This window comes from Silene latifolia, chromosome 2, assembly GCF_048544455.1.
Source record: "Silene latifolia isolate original U9 population chromosome 2, ASM4854445v1, whole genome shotgun sequence".
NCBI lineage: Eukaryota > Viridiplantae > Streptophyta > Magnoliopsida > Caryophyllales > Caryophyllaceae > Silene > Silene latifolia.
This window is the reverse complement of record NC_133527.1, coordinates 197,295,834-197,317,623: the sequence shown is the minus strand read 5'-3', so window position 1 is coordinate 197,317,623 and position 21,790 is coordinate 197,295,834. Positions and strand designations below refer to the sequence as shown.

General features: G+C 38.8%; 2 protein-coding genes across 2 annotated transcripts; both read left to right on the top strand.

Moving 5' to 3' along the window:
- Positions 1 to 1,116: 1,116 nt before the first annotated feature.
- LOC141632602 (uncharacterized) lies at positions 1,117 to 17,326 on the top strand. The gene is made up of 9 exons (XM_074445133.1): positions 1,117 to 1,770; positions 5,753 to 5,939; positions 6,423 to 6,556; positions 6,652 to 6,764; positions 9,671 to 9,932; positions 16,371 to 16,523; positions 16,633 to 16,712; positions 16,836 to 16,885; positions 17,009 to 17,326. Exons 1-9 carry the CDS (start codon positions 1,456 to 1,458, stop codon positions 17,185 to 17,187), a joined length of 1,473 nt encoding a protein of 490 aa, XP_074301234.1. The 5' UTR covers positions 1,117 to 1,455; the 3' UTR covers positions 17,188 to 17,326.
- Positions 17,327 to 17,776: 450 nt separating this feature from the next.
- On the top strand, positions 17,777 to 21,003 carry LOC141641932 (uncharacterized). Its single transcript, XM_074450573.1, has 4 exons — positions 17,777 to 17,801; positions 18,330 to 18,508; positions 20,777 to 20,854; positions 20,938 to 21,003. The coding sequence occupies exons 1-4, from the start codon at positions 17,777 to 17,779 to the stop codon at positions 20,980 to 20,982; spliced, it is 327 nt and encodes a 108-aa protein (XP_074306674.1). The 3' UTR covers positions 20,983 to 21,003.
- Positions 21,004 to 21,790: the final 787 nt, after the last annotated feature.

Here is a 21,790-nt window from a genome sequence, read left to right as displayed (position 1 = left end):
TAATCTAGTCAGAAAATTTGCTTGAATATGCCATTTTTTTTACCATGTTTGGATGAATAATTCCTATGATTCTATGAATCTATGATAGATGAGTTTCACCACTAACATTATTCCTAATTTAAACTTGGACACTGTGATTTGTAACTTTATAAAGCATGTTTGTCTAATTTTGTACGGCGTATTTGTAAAAAAATGAGAAAGATAAATTGCTTATACGCCCATGTTCAAGAACTTCCCAATTAGCCTAGTAAATTTTTCACAAACGAAATTAGCTTTTTCTTCTTTTGGTTTAACTCTGTAGCTAAGTAATGCCAAGTCAAGTAAGTTAACTTGGAATTTGGATAAATTGTATGGAGTATATGATGATGATGAGTTGATGACTAGGATGTATTTCCTTTGTTGCAATTATTCATCATTATTGAATCTGTAATCTAGTAAATTGGGTAGAAAACGATCAAATAAAGAGAGAGTGAAACTTTATTATGATGAGGTATACAAAGTAAATTGTATGACTCTTTTATTATGAATATATAAATTCTCTTTATCCTTATGAATAATTACTCAAAAAGAAAACGAAACAAAACAACAAATGACTAAAAAGCATAGAAAGGCGCTCTCGACGAGGCCTCGAATCCCCACCGATATCTTGTTGCACGAGACGAAACTGGTTGGGCTTATCATCCGATTCCCAAATGACAATCTTTTGTGAATTGAATCACGCCTTTTTTCTCAAGCCAGTCCGCTCAACTGCTCAAGCATTCGCCTCCCTATAGATATGGTGCACTTCAATATTCCATGGTTGGCCGTTGAGAAAATATTTACAAATGTTAACGAATGAGCATGGGCCGATGGAATTTGGCCGTTGTTATCAAATGACTCGAGGAAAAATGAGACGGCCTTATCAAATGACACAAATACTCGGGTCTCTTTTTTTTTTCCTTTTCTCCTTAATTCCAAAAAATAAATAAATTAAATATATATATATATATATATATTTTAAAATCTGACGCAACCTCTTCACTGGGCATCCTACATCCTACTCCCTTTCTATATATATATGATCGATCACTGGGCATCCTACATCCTACTCTTAGCTTCTCTACTCCTTGGAAATTCTTAATTTTTCTTATTCCTCGCCAAAAAAAAAAAAAATTATAAAAAAAAAAGTACCACTTACTCTCTTAAAAAGACCAACTCAAAATAATCAATACTCTCTTAACATTATCTTTCAGTTCACAATTCCCATTCGCCCTTTAGTTCTTAACCATATTCATTATACTCCTCCGTCTTACTAATCAACATTATCATCTCATAATCTCATATATATGAACTGAAAGAGATGATAATGTTCTTGTTGAGACGACACTACTACCTCGTTCCCAACTCACATTTCTTCACAAATTAAAATTAGTCATATAAATTAAATTAAATACGTACCTTTATTTCAAGGCAATCATGGGTAAACTTAGTATACTAATAACCACCTTGATAATATTAGTTGGTTTTGGAGTTTCGGATGAACAAAATGTCCGATTATATCCTATCCAACAACCTCTCGATCACTTCGTCTTTGGGGGTCAGTCAAGTAACGCGACCTTCAGTCAACGCGTTTTCGTCGACTATACGTTTAGAGATGGGCATCCCAATGAAGACGGGATGCCCGTTCTTGTTTACCTTGGCGGGGAAGCAGATGTGCGTTACTGGGTAGGAGGCGGTGGTATCGTTACTTTGGCGGCCTCCCGATTCCGAGCATTAGTGATTTACATCGAGGTACGTATTATTTTCTTAGAATTAGAGAAAAATTAAAGTGCATTGTTATATTAATTTTAGTCACAAAAATTAATCTTAGAAAATAAACTCAAATTTAATTTTATTGTACTACTACGCACTAAAAAATGTTAAATAGATCCATCCATGCAGAAAGACTTGACCACGTACATGTGAATTTTTTTTAAGTGGGCTTGTGAATGAAAGAATCCAATTTAAATTCCAAAACTTATGGGCCGGAATTGTTGTAATTTGAGTCCAAGTAAAGGAAGATCCGCTTCAACAAAGACCCACATATACTCTAAATAATTTTTAGGATTTTTTCGAATGTTATTAGGATGTAAATATCGTATATGAAAAACATATTAGGCAATGATTTGATTCAAATCATTTAGAGTTTGAATTTTTGTTTTATAATATAGAGGGGAATTATTAATGATATACGGATCTCTGTATTATGACAACTACTTTACGCGTCAACTCTGGCAGGGCCGTTCCTGAAATTTATAGGGCCCTATGCAAAAATGCTATAACGAGGCCCTTTTCCATTAATTATTGTAAAGAGTTTAAAAAACTTGATTCGTTGTTTGTATCCCCAAAAAAAATATAGTTACATCACGTTTACAAAATTGTGAGATAATTAGTTTGGGGTTAACTCTTTTCTTTTTAGAACTTTGAACTTTCCACTTTATTATCAACATAATAAATATCTCACTTTTTTAACTACTGCGTATAAAATTTGTATAACGTCTATTATTTACAAAATTGGTATTTTAAACAGAAAACTAACTTGAATCCATTTATATCGTCATTAGTAAATTTATCAACTTTTATGCGTATCTTCTCTCGACATAAATTAGATATCATTTGTAGAGGTTATGGGAATATAGTTGTTGTTTACTAGGAATAACTAAAGAAAATATTGACATTGAAAATCCCTTTACTATAAAGCCATAACATTTCAAGGCTTATTATTGGCTACTGAAAACTAGGAAGGGAGAGAGGGACCCACATTTTAGTCAAAAAAATTAATTACCATCTCCTCATTTCAGCATATTTTAGAATTAGTTTCCTTATATCTTATGATTTCAATATTAATTCGATTATATTATATGATATATGATCATATAATAATATTAATAGAAAATATTTATTTGAATAAATAAAATATTGATCAATATAAATATTAATACAAAAGTGAAAAATGACTCAAATAACAAAAAATAGGGAAGAATTAAAAATCGAAAAAAAAAATAATATAATACAAAAGTATTTACTTGAACAAAATTTAGTCACCAGATCATTAAAAAAAAGTTCACGGATTACATTAACAAATTGAGTGATTATTTGCATATATAATGATTAAAATAAAGCTTGAAATAATTTAATGGGAACAAATTAACGTACTAAAGAAAATTAAAAAGAGTGAAAAATTATTGTAATCGAAAAAAAAAAAAAAAAAAAACTCATTTCTTAGAAAAAAGGTATCAACGAACCATTTCAGTTTCAATCAAAACTTGAATATTGAAAAACTAAAAAATAGTTATAACCGCCGTTTTATACGGAACAATGGAACATACATGATTTTCATCACATTCTACTATTCTAGGCAAGTGTATGTATAGTGGTCGTGGGCCATTGACTTAGGATTATGGCGATAATGCAGTCACGGTGATAAAGTTAGGAGTGTGGGTAATGGGGATGAAGGCAAAGTAGCCGAACCAGGCAAGTATCTGACCCGACCCGAATCCGAAAACCCGGTCCGACTGAACCCTGAAATATTGTGACCCGAAATCGACCCGACCGGGCCGATGATGACCCGTAACCCGGTACGATCCGAACCCGACCCAGACCCGACCCGATACTGTCCCGATTAAATTGATGACCCGACAATTATTAAGCTTAATTTTGTTCAAAATGAAAGTGATTTTGTGTTTAGATTGATATGTTTGACTTAGTGATGAAGTAATTAAATCAAATAATTGGTTAAGAACTAAATTTAATGTAAAAAATTGTAGCAATGCGATTAAGTTATCGGACCTGACCCAAACCCGACCCGGCCATATACACCATTTGACCCGAATGACACGACCCGATAACGACCCGAACCCGTCTCGACCCGAAAGGGTATGTTGACCCGTTATGATCTGAACTCGATACGACCCAACCTGATGTGACCCGACCCAAACCCGATCCAACTGACCCGATTGCCATCTCTAGTTCACTAAGGATTTCTGGAGCCATTTGGGGGTGGGTCTGATAACTTCCTTTTTGGGCTTGACACATACGCAATACGTATATTTTTGATAGGTTGAATATTGGGCTAAGGTTTAATAAAATTTCGTCTCTTCCGTAAGACCTTCTTATATCATACTCCTAGGATTTAGGCCAGCCCAATAATAATAATTAGCTCGATAAAAAAGAGTTTTAAATACGTCAAAATATTCGTATTAACTAACCTATTTCGTATGTCAGAATCAAAAAATCAACCCGTGCATTTTTTATACGGGAATAAAACGTATAGGTGCAAGTTGAATAAAACTATAAAAGTGAAAGGTGCTGGTCTAATAAGCCATTTGGAAACAAAAAAACTAGAAGATTATTAATAATCAGATAAAATCACCCACTATCACTCACTCTAAAAACATTTATTTTCAAAAATTGTCATTCTGTTGTTACTTTTTCTATTATCGCCCCTTTTGATTATGTTAAAGTCATGAAAATGTCACTCCATGCCCTTTTAACCTACTATAGTAGATCAATACATTATATTAAAATCCAAAGTGTAATTACTTATAACAAAACTTGAATAATTACTTAAAATATAAATAATAGACTTAGGGGGCGTTTGGTACGAGAAAGGGTAAGAGAATGAAATCAAGAAAGGGTAAGAGAGAGAAATGAATGGGATCACCCATATTATACTTGGGTGTTTGGTTGACAATTAGAGGAAAAGGGAATTAAAAGCCAACATCCACCACCTCCACCACCATTACCCACCACCTGCCGAGGAAGGTGTTGGTGGTGGTTGGTTGGTGGGGTGGGAGAGTTACTGAAGGTGTTGGTGTGGTGTGTGTCGGTGTGGTGGGTGTAGGGTGTAGGTGGCAGTGGTTGACGGTGTGAGAGGGTGTGGTGGGTGTTGGTGGGAGTGGTGGAAATAGGGAGTAGGAGGAAGAAGGGATTACGGGGTTATGGGCTTACCCAAGGGGGGGAGGGGTAAGGATGATAATGGTTTTGGGGGTAAGGGGGGTATAGGTTACCCTTTCTTTGTGTCAAACAAACAGCAACAAAAGGAATCAACCATTTTTATTCTCTTTCCCTTTCCTTATTCCCCCTAACCAAACGCCCCCTTATTCATAAAAGTGATAACCATAGTATTGTGCTAAGAGGATTTAATATTATTTTTTATGTATATATTAGACAAATTATTATGAATCGCGTATATGTTGGAATAAAATAAGTTTGGGCATCAATGTTTGATATGTAGAGTTCGATTAGGCTTACGAGTGTGTTCATATTTACAACCATAATTTTAAGTTCGAATATAAAAAACTCAAGAATACAGTTCACCACCGACAGGAATTTTAAACCATGCGCAAAATGATCATGGGAGGGTTCGAACTCCGTTTATCGATATAGTATAGTAGTAATTCTACCGACTACGCCATTAAAATATATAAATTTTAGTCGTGTTAATATTTACATATTCTAACTAGAGTATCAGAATTGGGCCTGTGGGCCCGTGCATAAAGCCGGCCCTGAACTTTGTTAGTGGATCCATTAAAATTATAATTATCGAGCCCAATAGTCAAATACTGTGACTATTTATTTCTTCAAGATCTGCGGAAGTCATACTAATAAATTACGCTAATTAGATCATTTAAGATTGTGATTATAAAGTTATGTTTGTTATTAATCTAATGGATCATTTAAATCGGGTTTATATGCCTCGCACAAAACCAAATCACCTTTTTTTGTGTTGCAGCATCGTTTCTACGGCCAGTCGGTACCCCTTGGATCCATCGACGCAGCGATGATGGATCCGTACGTAAGGGGTTGCCTTACGTCCCACCAGGCACTAGCAGACGCTGCTAGTGTCATTCGCCGTTTGAAATCCGACTGGTCGCTTCAGCATTCGCCAGTGATTGCTTTCGGAGCCTCTTACAGCGGGAGTAAGTATATTCTTCTTCCATTTTTTTCGATAAATATAAATTTGCATAGTAATATTTAGATCGGGCTAAAACAACCCGACCCGATTGACCTAACCCGAAAAGCCTGACCCGAGACCCGAAGTTGATCCGAACTACATCACACGAATGTGATCTGAAAACCCTAATTGACCCGACCTGAGCTTTCTTGACCCGAAACAAAATCGATCCGAAATCACGAAACCCGAAAATGACCCGACAAAATATAACTCTAATTGACCCGAAAAGAGTTGAAATGATTATTTCTCTATTATTCATTGACGCGAAAATGACCCGGCCTGAAACAACCCGACCCGCTTGACCAAAACCCGAATGACCTGTCCCGGCCCGAGTTAACCCGAAATCAATAAAAGATTAGGGTCAACCGACCTTGAATTAGCCTGACTCGAACCGTTGACCCGTTTTGATTGCTACTAACTGGTTTTCTTATTTTATTTTTCCTCGTAGTGTTGGCAGCGTGGTTTAGGATCAAATATCCTCACGTTGTCGACGGGGCACTGGCGTCCTCAGCACCGGTACTCGATTCGGAGGACATCGCTCCCGAGAACGAGTACTGCACCATCGTCAGTCGGGATTTCAAGGTAAGTCTATCATTAGAGTTTTTAAATTTCATTAACTTAATATTTTATTAAATTTAGTGTTTTTTGCCCTAACAGTTTTTATTTTCTTTACGCAGAATATAAATAAGAAGTGCCATGATACCATAGCCGGATCCTGGAAGCTAATCGACGAGGTCGCGGCCCAACCAGACGGCTTAGACCAGCTATCGCATATCTTCAGCTTATGCGGGTATTTATTTGTTTTTAACGTAAAATTCAGTTTAAATAGCGCCATTAAAAAACCGTCGATTAAATGTTAATTGACAGGGTAACGTTTTGGGTTAAATGGTCACACCAGTCACCGGCCTTATAACCTTTGGGTTCCACTTTGTATGCCCAAGGATTGGGCCTAGTCAGTTAATTCGGCCTACAAATGGACTGGGACCCTTTTGATTAACTCGGCTTATCGGCGGATCCAATAAGAGATATAAGTCCAATTAAAGAGTTGAAAAAAAAAAAAAATTTTGCAGTTTGTAAAAAGTGAATCGTTTTTTAAAATAATGCTTAAAAATAAAATAATTATCGTTTCGGGTCCCAACTTCTTATCCTAGGTGGACACCATTTCGACAATTAACTTTTATTCCGACCCAAAACGATAATTATTTTATTTTTCAGCATTATTTTAAAAAACGATTCGTAAAAAGTGAAGTACATATAGAAACAAACTGAAAATTTGCCTTTAATTGGGTCCCACCTTGCAGTAGTGGAGTACCATGCTCACCATTTTATTCAAAATCAAGGTGCTCCATCAAGATCAATGTAAAGCCTTATAAATATCGGATATCAGATTAAAATGTATAGTTTTTAAGTTAAAAGTACACGATTTACAAATTAAAAGGTGAGTTATCTAAAAATAAAAAAATATATATTTATTTAACGTTATACATCTGAATTTTTATCATATTTATGTTTATTATTATGAACAAATATACTACTTTATTTTTAGTTTTGAGTTTTCAACTTAATATATGCAACTTTTCAAATAAAAAGTCTCGTACTCCGATTTTTAGCCAAGTTAAAGCCTCTAGTTTTTAAGCTAAAATACAATTATTATTAACTAAAACTCTAAGTTGTAAGTTTAAATCGATATTTTAAAATTAGATCTTTAAAATACTTGAATTTTCAAATTAAAATTAAGAGTTCTTAACACAAGCTTATTTTCGAACTTATTATTGATTTCTCAAGTAAAACTATAACAATTGAATTTAACACCAATATTTCTATAATTAGCAACTATATAGGCATTCATTATTTTTGCCAATACCAAGTATCACGAAGCCAACACGGGATTCAAACCCACACCTTGTGCCATTGTACAAGCTCTTCTATTTGAGCTAGTTAGCTTTTGATAAAAGGGCTATAAAACTCGAGTTCTTAAGTAAAAATCTCAAGTTATCAGCTTAAACTTCAAAGTCTAAATTTAATCTCAAGTTTAAGCTGTTAACTTTCATCTAAACAACGTCTTTAAGCTAAACAACGTCATTCATGTTGGAAAATAATTTTCCTTACATAACAAACAACTTTCATCAGCTTAAACCCGAGTTGTTTAGATGAAAGTTATTAGCTTAAACCCGAGTTGTTTAGATGAAAGTTGCTTAATGATTTTCCTTAACATAACAAACAACTTTCATCTAAACAGCGTCATTCATGTTGGAAAATAGAAGAAAAGATGTACCGAAAACAAACCTCACTTGATAGTTTTCTCCTTTTACCGACATTGTTGTGATGGATAAAGACGTTAATTTTTGCAAAAAATTGAGTTTTCTCCTTTTAATTGCCGACCGAAAATCTACGGAATTTGCACAATGAAATGGTTTAATTATTTTTCTACTTGGGAATTTACAAATTCTCTAACTAGTTCAGTGGGGATTAGATTAGACGTTGCTTTGTTTTTGTGGAGATGGTTGGTTTAGTATATTCTTTATTATTATTATTATTTGTCTGGTATCATCATCATATCATATCATACTTTTTTAATACAGTTGCCAAAAAAACTGATATGGTATTTCAAATTTTCATAATGACGTGTCGTTATATTAGAGTATTAGAATAATTGGAAAAAAAACACAGTAAACCATAAAAAAAACGAATCTGGCATATTCAATTGGATTAGGATATTCCATATTCAAAATGGAATATTTACTGTTTGGAATAGTATATTGCTTTTTTAAAATTATTATGATTTAATTATGTAAATTATAGAAATTTTCCAACAATTAATATGTCAAATGCTAAAATCATGGAGATTATATGCTAAAATCAGTTATATCAGTAATCTAATACTAAAATTCTAAAGCTTGAGAACTGATTGCCGTTATTTAAGGGAGGAGAGGGAATGTTAATGCAGATTAAAAAACTGATTTTTAAATCAGCGGAAGTAGAAATCATTTCACAATGAAGTGTGAATGTGATATGTATGATATCCTCCCAAAAATATAGCTAATTAGTTCTCAAAACACTAGATAATCCCTATAAAATACACATCCAACCGATTCATCTCCATCCTTCACAACAAAACGAGGCCGATTAATTGAACAACCGAACATGCAAATGATCGGGAGAGATGTGAGTTGAACTTGAAGTCAAGGAGGAAGTTGATTCCAACTACACTAATTAAGCCGGGCAATAACGCATAAATTGGATAAACCCCGTCAAATCGTCATCAGAGTTAAGTAGGAAATAAGATTGAGAACAAGACTGATCAAAGCTCCCTTAAGCTCCAAACCACCGAGTCCCTCACCGGACGGTCACCCTTCAAAACTACTTAAACCGCCACTCGCTCATCGTCATCTACAAATTGTTATCTAGAAATTTTTAAGTCTTGATTATACTAATAAATACAATATGTATAGTTCATGTATAGTTAATAATTCGGAAATAATAGCTTTGTAAATCGGCTATATATCTTTGTTATTATTAAGCGTATACATTTAAAATCATAAAATCAGACCCGTGAATTTCACGGGTTAAAACCTAGTTTTGGTTAATGGACTGATCTCATGGTATGAGACCGCCTTATATAACAATTCTTTCTCTAATTTCCTAAGTTCGCGAAGTACTTAATTATTACTTCAATTAACATAGTAATTTCGATAGGCCATTGTTCACGGCAACTGAGCTAAAGAAATACCTAGCTCAAGTGTACAACTACGCGGCACAGTACAATGGTCGGTTTGGGCAGATTCCCCAGCTATGTAGTATAATTTCCGAGGCATCCGAGTATAACATCCTCAAGGGAATCGGGGATGCTATCCTGCACTATTCAGAAGACGAATCTTGCAACAATATTACCCTGATGAGTTCTGGAAGCCGATACTCTATTTTGGATAGGGCTTCTATGATAGCATGGGATTGGCAGGTAAAGTGTATTTTTTTTTATATATTAATACTAGTCTTAAATCGGTGGAAATTGCACGGGCATGTTTTGTTTGAGTTGTAAAATATTATAAGTTTTATAAAAATTAGTTATCACTTCCTAAAAAAAATTATGTTTAGATTTGAATCATAAATTTCATCTCTAATTAACTACATGATGTGCTAGCGTTAATTGGCCGAATAGTTGTAGTATGATATGTCTTCTTCCTAGCTAAACTTCATTCTAGTTTCTACTTAGTCTTGTTACTTAGGTGCCTTTAAAAAAAAACAAATTATTCGGATGAAAATTAACACAAAATTAGTGAATAACACGGGTTCGAATAATCGCAAGTCTGTGAAAATTGTTAGACCCGTTTTTTTACTCAATAAAACCGTGGACATGACAAAATGAGAGATTAATTTGACCCGTGCATGTTTAAAATGAAAATTTTGAACCATTTTTCATAATTAAAAATTGTTAATTAGTCAAACGGGTCCGAATGAGAATTTGGACCTAGGCACGTTTAGGGCAGTTTAGTTAAATTGTTAATGTTCCGGGTGTAATTCCAGAGCAGATATTTGTTACCACTCGTAGCTAGTAGAATGATGTCCTTGCTTGAATCCTTCTTGCGATCTCCTGAAACGATGAACAAACTGAGGACTCGGCTTTGGCCGAGCGTACTCACTCCGACGCTCAAGTCAGTGAACTTAGAGAGAAGTTGTTGTAACTTGGCTGAGAGTATATTGTAGAGAGATAAGGAAGATATTACCAGATGAATAGTGGTTATTAGGTCAATTTTTGTGGATCCTTTCCTCAATGAAGGTTGAGGAGTATTTATAGGCATTCACCTTTTGTCACGTAGTGGCCAAGTGGCCAAGTGGCTATCAGGTGAGAAGACCGTTGTACCCTCGGCCGATGGACCCGGCGGAGCTCGCCGAGGGTCTTGGATATGAGTACGCGGATCCGTGTCCCTGGCTATTTCTCCGCCGAGACCAGGTGTGACAGCCGATGGGCTCCATCGGCTAGACTGTCTAAGTCGTTGACTTTCTTTGTGGATACCCTTGACTTTGCTCAATATGTTGACTTGGTCGGCGGTGCGTAATATGCCCCATCAATTTGCCCCAGCGTAGTCTATGCCGTGGTATGGGCTCCGATGTATGTTGAGCGTATATTCTGCGTATGTATTTTTGCAAAATTTACGTATCGGCTTCTTCCAAGCATCGGCGTGGTTCTTGTTAGGCCGTACCATATACCCCCCTCCACATGGATGCGTAAAGGGTATCCGATGTGGGAAATAATATGACGCCGGCCGAGACCAGGGCCGAGAGTGCTTAGTTATTTTTGATTGCCCCGGCGTGCTTTCCCGGCTTGGTCGATTATGTGGCCGGGGAGAGCGGTACTTAGGAATTTTGTTGAGGGAGATGAACAGGTGAAGAGATGTGAATGGGCGTGTTGAATACGCTTGGTAATCGTAGCATTGATTTGACGTTTAATCGTTGCGTCGATTGACATTCCGTGGTTGCATGTCCGACGCGTGTCGTTCGGCCGATTGGTTGACGCTTCATGGGGTCAGTGCCCGATTGATCCCTCTTCATGGGCTTTTCCCTCTTGATGGTTCCTTTCCGTGGGCGATATGACAAGTCGCTTGATGACAAGCTCGAGGCTAAGGAGAACGCCATGGTGGAGAAGGCCAAGGAGGCGGTGAGGGCGAAGATTGAGAAGGAGGCGGCCGCGGAGAAAGCAGCTCTTGCTGAGAGGGCTAAGGCGGCCAAGGAGGAAGCTGAGAGAATGAGGGCGGCTGATGACGCCGAGGCCAAAGCCGAGGCCGCTAGGAAAGTCATTGGGGTTGCCTATTGAAGAAGATGCGGCTACCGCCATCGATGGTAAGCGGCACCAGCATAGGTTGCTCGATGAGAACAAGTTTACAGCAGATCTGCTTGACTCCTCACACACCATCATGTCTTTGCTTGATGAGAACATGTTTACAAAGAGACTGTTTTCACCGCTCGGGGGCCGATCATTAATCCCTTCTTCCCTGCCATCTTTTTGGTGCTTTAAATGACATAATTGTAGCTTTTGCTTTTCTCCTTGTACTCTGTACCGCTTTGGTAGGTTGTGTTTTGGTTTATCCCAATGGGGACGGCTGTCATCTCCGTTCTCTTTGCCTGTAAACTGTTGATTATTAATAAGAGTTCGTTTCTTTTGCCTTCGGCATGGCCGAGGTCTTTACCTTATTTCTTTTGAGCGTCTCAACGGTATTTAGTGTTTCCACTTTGCCTTTGGCTTGGCCGAGGTCTTTTCTCGTTTTTGTCTGAGTTGCCCTCCTACGTTATTAATTGAGCGTCTCTTTTGTTTGAGCCTTGGTTTGGCCGAGGCGCTTAGAGTGTGCATCTCAACTGTTTTAACGCTTTTAAGGCATTTTTATTTGTTTATCAATCGCTACTGGCCGCGCGATCGTCGCGGTGTTTGCTTTCGATGGAGATCGCCGCTCTTGTCGGTTTGACGATGAAGTCGGCGTCTGGATAGCGTGTTACGCGGCGTCTACCACTTTAAGTGATCTGCCAAGCGTCTACTATTTGGGGTGATCGCCACAAAGACTACATTTCTTCATGGGGACCACCGCTCTTGTCTATGACAAAGTGAGTCAAGGCGTCGGATAGCGTGTTACGCGGCGTCTACCACTTTAAGTGATCGCCAAGCGTCTACTATTTGGGGTGATCGCCACAAAGACTACATTTCTTCATAACGATCGCGCTCTTGTCGAATCGACAGATGAGACGGCGTCGGCTTATAACGATCGCTTCTTGTCGAATCGACAGATGAGACGGCGCTTGGCTTATAACGATCGCCGCTCTTGTCGAATCGACAGATGAGACGGCGTCGCTTATAACGATCGCCGCTCTTGTCGAATCGACAGATGAGACGGCGTCGGCTTATAACGATCGCCGCTCTTGTCGAATCGACAGATGAGACGGCGTCGGCTTATAACGACGCCGCTCTTGTCGAATCGACAGATGAGACGGCGTCGGCTTATAACGACGCCGCTCTTGTCGAATCGACAGATGAGACGGCGTCGGCTTCTTATAACGATCGCCGCTCTTGTCGAATCGACAGATGAGACGGCGCTCGGCTTATAACGATCGCCGCTCTTGTCGAATCGACAGATGAGACGGCGTCGGCTTATAACGATCGCTTCTTGTCGAATCGACAGTATGAGACGGCGTCGGCTTCTTTCTTCCTGCCAGTGATTTATGGGGAAAATGGACATCTTCATGGGAGACTTGGTTGATTTTACATTTGATATTAACATGCGTCGGGGTGCCCACAGTTGTTTTGGGCACCTCTGGCGCTATACAAGGTCTATCAGTCTCCTAATGCCTCATCAGAGGCGCTGTTCCCCCGTCGCTTGTCGGTTGCATCCATAAGGTCGCCCTTCGGTTGTGAGGATGAGCTTTTCCCCTTCTCCGATCGCTTCGCCACTTTGAGGGATTGCATGTTGCATCCTCCTCGCGCGATATCCGGATGTTGACCACCTCGTCCTTCTCGTCTTTGGAGACGAGCTTATGCGCTTCCCCCCGGTCCGAGACATACATTAGTGTCAGGGCTCGGATGGACATCACTGCGTCGGCATCGCTTAGAGTAACTCGGCCTATTAGGGCATTGTAGGCGGATGAGCCGTTGATGACGACGAACTCGGCTAGGACATTCTTGGCCGCATTCCCTCGCCGAACATCACCGGTAGTCCGATTGAACCCGGGGGTACCAGGCCACCCGGAGAAGTCAGTATAGTGGATGGGTGCGGGGGCTCAAGTCCTTGATTCTCGGTAGAGAGGTCGTGGAAGCACTCCCCGAACATGATGTTCGTGTAGGCGCTGTGTCTATCAGACATCTCTTCACTAGGTGGTTGGATATGTCCAAGTTGACTACGAGTGGGTCGCTGTGAGGGGCGATGACTCCCTCGTAGTCCTTCCCTCCAATAGTCATATCGGGAATGCTGGAGGCGGTGGTCGCTGCGTTGGGCACAAAGTTGATGGCCCGATACGGCTCGTTCGGTGCCGTTTGTGCCCATGAGCCGACCCACCGTTCTCGTTACCTCCGATGACTACATGGATAACTCCTATCCGTTGAAAAACGGATTTCTTATCCGAGCCGCCGCGTCGGTCTTCGGCCTTTGGCCACATACTTGTCGAGGCTCCCCTTCCGAATTAGCTCTTCAATGGCATTCTTCGAGATGCGGCGAGCTGTCGATGAGGTGGCCGGCGCAGCCGTGGTACTCGCAGATCGGTTCGAGTCACCGTCTCCTTTTTGGCTTGGGAGGCCGTTCCCACTTCGGCCCTCGCCGCTTAGGCGAAGACCTTGGCGGCCGATGCGACCAGAGGGGTTTTGTCATGGTAATGCCTTTGGTAAAACATTCCCGAACTGTCGCCGGCGCCCGTCGAGCCCTGTTTCTTGGCAGATCTATCAGACCGTGACCTGTTATTGTCACGGCGCCTCTCATCCGGGCTATCATCCCGGCGGCTTTTCCTCTCTGAGGGCTCGGCCTCGCTGGGGCCTACCCAGGTCTTGTGGTAATCTTCCACCTTGATGGCCTGGTCGGCCATCTTCCTCGCGGCGTCTAGGCCCGTGCCCCGTGCTTGATGAGCTCGTCTTTTAAGTTTCCCTTTGGGAGGCCCTTCATCGGTCGCGAAGGCCGCCGCCGGGATTGATTTCCCGAATCTGCTGGACTTTGCCGTCGAACCTCTTCATATAGCTTCGTAGAGACTCGCCCTCCTCCTGCTTGATAGTTAGGAGGTCCGACGTCTCCACGACCGTCCTTTTGTTGCAAGAGTACTGGGCTAAGAAGGCGTCCTTTAGGTCGGCGAAACAGTATACCGAACCGTCGGGTAGCCCCTTGTACCAGTTTTGAGCCATCCCATGCATGGTCGTTGGGAAAACTCGGCACCAGACCTCATCAGGCTGCTCCCATACCGACATGTAAGACTCGAAAGCCTCGGCGTGGTCGGTTGGGTCGCTGTCTCCTTTGTATATGAACGCCGGCAACTTCAGCTTGGTTGGCACGGCGGTGTCCAGGACATAATCACTGAGGGGCTGTTTGACCACATGTCGGATGACACACGGCGACCGACTCCTCGCATTCCTAGTCCGGCTTCTCTCCTCGTAGCGGGAAGGACTTCTTCTCCGGCTCGGGCTTCTTCTCCGACTCTCCTGAGTCGGGCTTCGCTGGTTCTCCCAGGGTGTGTCTCGTCGGTGGTGCGGCGGCGATGTCCTCTCCCGAGTACGAGAAGGACTTACGTTTACCACGACCACTTTGGGCTCCTCCGGCGTCTTGGTAGGGTCTGCTTCTCCCAGTGCTCCGTTCAAGTTTCTTGGAGTCACGTTCTGGACCCTGGTCTCCTGGATGGCTTCCGCCGCTCGTGTTGGCGTGCCTATGTGAGCTGGTGTACTCCCACCAGGTCCAGGAGTGTCTTCGCTTTTGCTACGTCAACCACCTGTCCCATGATGGTGACCTGGTTGGCGGACGGCGGTGTGTCCGGTATTATCGGCATTCCGAATTCCGGTTGGACAACTCCGCCGGTGGAGGGTTGCACTACTCCAGAATGGTGAAATGTATCATCTTGGTGTAGCTCGGTTTCGTCGGTCACGACTACTTGTTGTTTTGACATCTTAGCTTTTTGGGTGGGGTTTTTTTTTTGTTTTTGTTTTTGTTGTTTGGGAATGAATGTGACTAGCTTCTAGTGTCTCTTTCCCCACAGACGGCGCCAATTGTTCCGGGTGTAATTCCAGAGCAGATATTTGTTACCACTCGTAGCTAGTAGAATGATGTCCTTGCTTGAATCCTTCTTGCGATCTCCTGAAACGATGAACAAACTGAGGACTCGGCTTTGGCCGAGCGTACTCACTCCGACGCTCAAGTCAGTGAACTTAGAGAGAAGTTGTTGTAACTTGGCTGAGAGTATATTGTAGAGAGATAAGGAAGATATTACCAGATGAATAGTGGTTATTAGGTCAATTTTTGTGGATCCTTTCCTCAATGAAGGTTGAGGAGTATTTATAGACATTCACCTTTTGTCACGTAGTGGCCAAGTGGCCAAGTGGCTATCAGGTGAGAAGACCGTTGTACCCTCGGCCGATGGACCTGTGGCAGGCTCGCCGAGGGTCTTGGATATGAGTACGCGGATCTGTGTCCCGACTGGCTATTTCTCTGGCCGAGACCCAGGTGACAGGCCGATGGGCTCCATCGGCTAGACTGTCTAAGTCGTTGACTTTGCTGTGGATACCCTTGACTTTGCTCAATATGTTGACTTGGTCAGCGGTGCAGAATATGCCCCATCAGTTAATCTTCAAATCCATCATAAGAATAGATGAAAATGATAGTACAAATTTTTAAAATAATTAGAGAGCTTAATTTAATTCCTCTAATTTGATTTTATAATTTTTCAGGTCTGTAGCGAACTCGTTCCCCATCAGGGATGTAGCGAGTCTACTATGTTCGAGAGACATCCGTTCAACCTGTCGACATTTAGTGAGGACTGTTTCGATCAATATGGGGAATACCCCCATAGTGATTGGATTTCGACGTACTACGGCGGACAGGTAATTACCTAACGCTTTTAAATTTTGTCAAATTTAAAATTAAAGGCGTGTTTCTTTTTAATATAATATATATATCAAGTTAACAACTGTAATTTTTTTTAAATGACAGAATCTTAAATCGTCCCTCAAGACGTCTGCGAGTAATATAATATTTTCCAATGGATTATTAGATCCATTTAGTGGCGCAAGGTAATTTATTTTTACCATTTGTCGTTAATTTTTTACTTATAATTTCTGTTACATTTTTTTTTTGAGGTGATTTCTGTTACATTTTTTTGCCAACTAACAATCTCATTTATTTTCATTTAACAGTATTTTAGAAGACGTTTCAAAAACTGTCGTCGCGATAACCACCAAACAAGGTCAGTTGTCTTTATTTTTATAACAATCATGAATCACTATTGTAATACCGCTAATTAGAATATGGTATAAGACGGATTTTACTAGACGAATTTGTACCAACAGTTTGCCTTTCGTTTTTTCAGGTTCACATTGCTTGGACATGAATCCCCCCCAAGATAACGACCCAAAGTGGTTGAAACACCAACGAGAGAAGGAGTTGAGGATTATCGGCCATTGGATCGAAACCGCAAATTCATCAAGCAATCAGATGTCTTCTTTAGGTGTATGGCTATTACTTGTTAGTCTTTATTTTATAGTTTAGGATTAATTTAAGGGAGTATCAACAAACATCTAAGGTATTAAGTCTAGCAATCAGATCATTTGCTAATAAGAATAGGTGATACTAATTTCTGCAAGCTTAATCATTTGCTAATAAGAATAGGTGATACTAATTTCTGCAAGCTTAACGTATGAACCTAACACAACTGTCTCGAATCTCGATTGAACATAATGTATGATAAAGTTTCCTTATCACAGGATGTCAATATCTCGATTCTCGACATCGATTGAGCTTAATATATGATTAGAGTTTCCTATTCATGGGATGTCAATATCTCGACATATCTTGAAATATTCTTCAAAACACCCTCTTTGTAATACGTGGACCGCGTAGAGGGTCTAAAACAAGGCATAGACTATACTTTCTTTAAACATAGACTCTAAAGGTACGAGTTTACTTCAACAAGATGATCTATTCTATAAGCTCGTACTTTTGTAAATAGTCAAAAGGCAAATAAATTCTAAGGACCACAAAATACCGAAGGCGCGTTATTAGCGATTTTTTTTTGGTGTAAAGGCGCTACAAATTTCTCTGTTTCCACTAGTACAGAAATGACATTAGGCGGATACAAATGGCTACGGTCATGAAAAATAGCCGTAGCCTATTATAAAAGGCAACGGTTGTTATCAAATAACCGTAGCATTAGTAATAAAAAAAAAGAAATGGCTTCGGTTATATTAAAAACCGTAGATGAAAATATATTAAGGCAACGGCTATTTTATAGACCGTAGCCCTTTATCGAAATGAATTTAGGCGCAAAAGTAATAATTTTTGGCGCTGCTTGACTTTTTCTATTGCAAGCTCCTGTCTCAACTCTATATCATACTCCCTCCACTTTCCTATTTTCACCCCATTTCCCCTTTTTGGCAAATTATCTATTTTCACCCCATTTCTCTTCTTTCCTTATTTGGACTACCTTTTTCATTCTTTAATCATTCTTTTCACCCCACTAACATCTCTTTTATTACTTTTTCATTCTTTAATCATTCTTTTCATCCTACTTACAACTCTTTTATTACTTTTTTCATTCTTTAATAGTTTTTCTTAATTTACGTGTAAAAAGAAATGAGGTGAACAAAAAAAAGTGGAGGGAGTATTTTTTATTTTATTTTTTAAAAACAAAGGGTGTACTCAAAATCACAACGCAACATCGTTTAATCTCTTCCATATCAACTCTATCACAATTTACTTCCAAGTCGCCAACACCGATCGCCAACTGATTGTCGCGAACACCAGCAGGTCACGACCTCAACCTCCTTTCGCTCACGCCGCAGCCACCACCACCGCCATACTGAAAATTCGGGTAATCAATTCTGATATTTTTTCCTGAACAAATCAATTTTTTAGGGTTTGGATTATATATTATTTTCCTGAAGAAATCAATATATTTATTTAATTTTTGATTAATTTGATTTAGGGTTAGTATTATACTAAGTTTAGGATTTTCTTTTGGATTTAGGGTTGGATTATATGCAATCAATTTGTATGGTTTTTCTTTTGGATTTAGGAAAAGCTTATTTTGGTGTATTGTGGGTATATTCTGGTCCATTGTTATACGGAATTCAGTTTTTTTAATCATTATAAAGCTTAGGAATAGTTTTTTTTTAAATCACCTTTGGTTCTAGTGCTGTAATTTGGGGATTTTGGTCCAATAGGTTAGGGTTGAGTTTTTTTAATATCTTAATCGAATATTTTAGTTTAGGATTAGAAGTATACGAGTGGGTATAAATGAATATCGTGCTGTTGACTAACAGACAGAGTATAAAAATGTAGCTTACTAGGTAAGTCTTGGTGTGTAGCTTTTTTGCCGAGTTACTGGTTGGTGAAAATGGCATTGGTGAGGATGTGTCTGTTCCAGTGCCAATGCCGACGATAATGCTTGTGAGGTAGGTATGGAAAGTAGCCTTTGCAGAATAAATATGCACAAACACAGAGTGTCAAATGGTCATCTTGAACACAAACACCTCTTAAGTAAAGGGTATTTCTTATTACAATTGTTTAAAAAAGCCATTGTCCATGTTTCAAATTTTTAAATCCGGCTAAACTTATTTCTCAAACTCTCATTTGTGACGTTGATATCCGTCATGCTCATGACGACGTGCACCGTTTTCTCACAAAACGCCCATTGAGAGGTGAGTGGGAAGACATGAGGTGTTTCCCACCTTATCCCCTCTCCTTTTTTTGTGAGAGGTCACAAGCTGTGATGGGATGATTAAATCACAAAGCAAGACTAAATTGAACCTATTTTTGTTTGACGTTTATTGCTCCCAAAATTTAGTGACAACCGTATTTAAAAGTTAAATTATTGAATAGTATCCATCTATGAGCGGAGAACTCCATAAAATTGGCATGCATTTTTCTATTTTTATACTCCTGTTTTGGGTTTTCTATAATGAAAACATTATGTTGCCTTCTTTTCCTTCTCAACTGCATGCATTTTTCTATTCTTATACTCTTGTTTGTTTACATCTAGCTTAAGAAGGACTCCAAACAAGTGACCATAAAAAATTAACAGTAATAGTTAGAGTCGTATTGATAGTGTATATTGATTCAGCTGCAAATTATAAAAAGATATATTAGCAAAATATGTATTGATAGTGTATATTGACGAGCTGCAAATCAAGGACATGGAAAGTATGTACTATAGATTTATTAAGGACATGGCAGAATATAGATAAACATTGATGTAGGATTGATATTGAATGCATGAACCCTTCAATGAAAAACAAAAAATCAAGATGTATTGAAGTCTTACAAAATATTAGCCATATGGGCTCTTCCATTTATAAACTACTGACCTTAATGGATTTTATAATTTATAGTTTACTTAACACATCAATATTGGGACAAGTTTGGTAACGAGGGTCGATTTTTCTTAGCTCCTTTGTTCTTCTTATTTCTCTCTAAAGAGTTAGTTTCTGTTTTGTGGTTGTATTGTTTTTTTTGACTTAAACTCATCAAGCTCAGTAATATAAAGTTTGTATTTACGATCGTCGATGTTGTTTGATATATGTGGTAGAGTTTTCTTTGCTTATTTTTAATTAGTATACTTGTAAGAATCCCTTGTGTTTTATCAAGTGTGTTTTCTGATCATCTTATTATCTGATTGTCTTTTTACTTTTCTTAGTTTTTTTTTTTTTTTAAGTTCACAACTTGCATTTACATGAAAATTCTATGAGGAAGGGGCAATCAAGTTTGACAGTTTTCCCAATTAACCAATTCTTGTGAAAAGATGGATCAAATTAACAATCAACAATGAAAATTAGCTTTATGTGATCAAATTAATCTTTTTTAGTGCTGTAGTTAATAAACTTTATTGTCTCTACGTTATTTGTTGATGATTAAATGTTTCCTTCTTTGCTTTATGTGATCAAATTATTTGCTTATTTTGAGCATGAGTGTGCCATCTTTGCTGGCGATTATTATCATAATATTGAGGTGATTAGTCGTGTTAAGTATAGTGATTTCGAGCTTATTATGGTGTCAAGGTCGTTCAAAATAGCTGCTCAAATAGCTATTCTTTTGCTTCTTGTGTATATGATATATGTTTGTTCTCTTTCATTGTATTTAGGTTCCTGCTGATGGAGTGCTAATATCTGGTCAAGCTATTGCTATTGATGAATCAAGTATGACAGGAGATAGCAAGATTGTAAGCCGCTTAAAGTTATAAGGTCTCTTGATAATGCTAACACTGATTTGAACTATATTTGACTCTCAAATGGAATTCTGCAGGTTTCTAAGAACCATAAGTCACCTTTCCTATTGTCGGTACAGTAAAGTAGCAGATGGCTATGGAACTATCTTTGGTAGTGATTTCTATCTTAAACTTGTATAGGTGACTGACTTGTGTTTTCTATGCGCTATTGAGTCCGTTTAATATCTGTTAAGCTGCTTAGAATGTGTCAACTTGATTTGATGCCGTGTTTGAGAGAGTACATTCATAGTCATTTTTGAGCATTTAGCTCATAGGTATCATAAAGTGATAAAACTTTTCCTTCAAAGAGTAATTTAATATTTGCTCAAATAGGTAAACCCGTGACAAGTATGTTGTAATTGTTGTATACTGTGACACGGTTTCCCAAGTGCTATATCTCCAACGATAATGGACCGAATTTGACAAATACAAATGGCTTAGTCTAGGAGCTTCTATATTGGCAGATGCAAACCTACACGGATTCAGATGATGATTCAAGTTAGCCGACCCTAACCTTTGTTGAGACTAAGGCTTTGTCGTAGTTTCAGAGGCCTCAGATGTCACACCCACCATCAACCAAGGTAACGTTCTGTTTCTCTTTTCACAATTTGATAGATGTTTGATGATTCTTTGTTATTAAGGACTATGACTGTTAGCTCTCGGAAAATCCTTATTGTATTGTTGTTGAAGTTACTTTGAAGTTTGACTCACTTTTGTACTGCCGAGTCATTTCATAAATTTTTACATGCTATTTTGATTGGAAGCTGGCCCTTCAAATACAAGAATGTGATGGTGCAAGCTAAGTATTGATGATTCGATTCTCCTCGATTTCGATGACTTATTATACACTTAATCTAGCTTCATCTTTGCTTAAAATTCTTTTGTGGAGTC

What these genes read in the sequence shown, in the direction of transcription:
- LOC141632602 (XM_074445133.1), top strand. Translation starts at nt 1,456, where the DNA reads ATGGGTAAACTTAGTATACTAATAACCACCTTGATAATATTAGTTGGT. An exon ending in CATTAGTGATTTACATCGAG is followed by an intron (nt 1,771 to 5,752) that starts GTACGTATTATT and finishes TTTGTGTTGCAG; the next exon opens with CATCGTTTCTACGGCCAGTC. An exon ending in CGACGTACTACGGCGGACAG is followed by an intron (nt 16,524 to 16,632) that starts GTAATTACCTAA and finishes TTTAAATGACAG; the next exon opens with AATCTTAAATCGTCCCTCAA.
- LOC141641932 (XM_074450573.1), top strand. Translation starts at nt 17,777, where the DNA reads ATGGCTACGGTCATGAAAAATAGCC. An exon ending in TACGGTCATGAAAAATAGCC is followed by an intron (nt 17,802 to 18,329) that starts GTAGCCTATTAT and finishes TTAAAAACAAAG; the next exon opens with GGTGTACTCAAAATCACAAC. An exon ending in TGACAGGAGATAGCAAGATT is followed by an intron (nt 20,855 to 20,937) that starts GTAAGCCGCTTA and finishes GGAATTCTGCAG; the next exon opens with GTTTCTAAGAACCATAAGTC.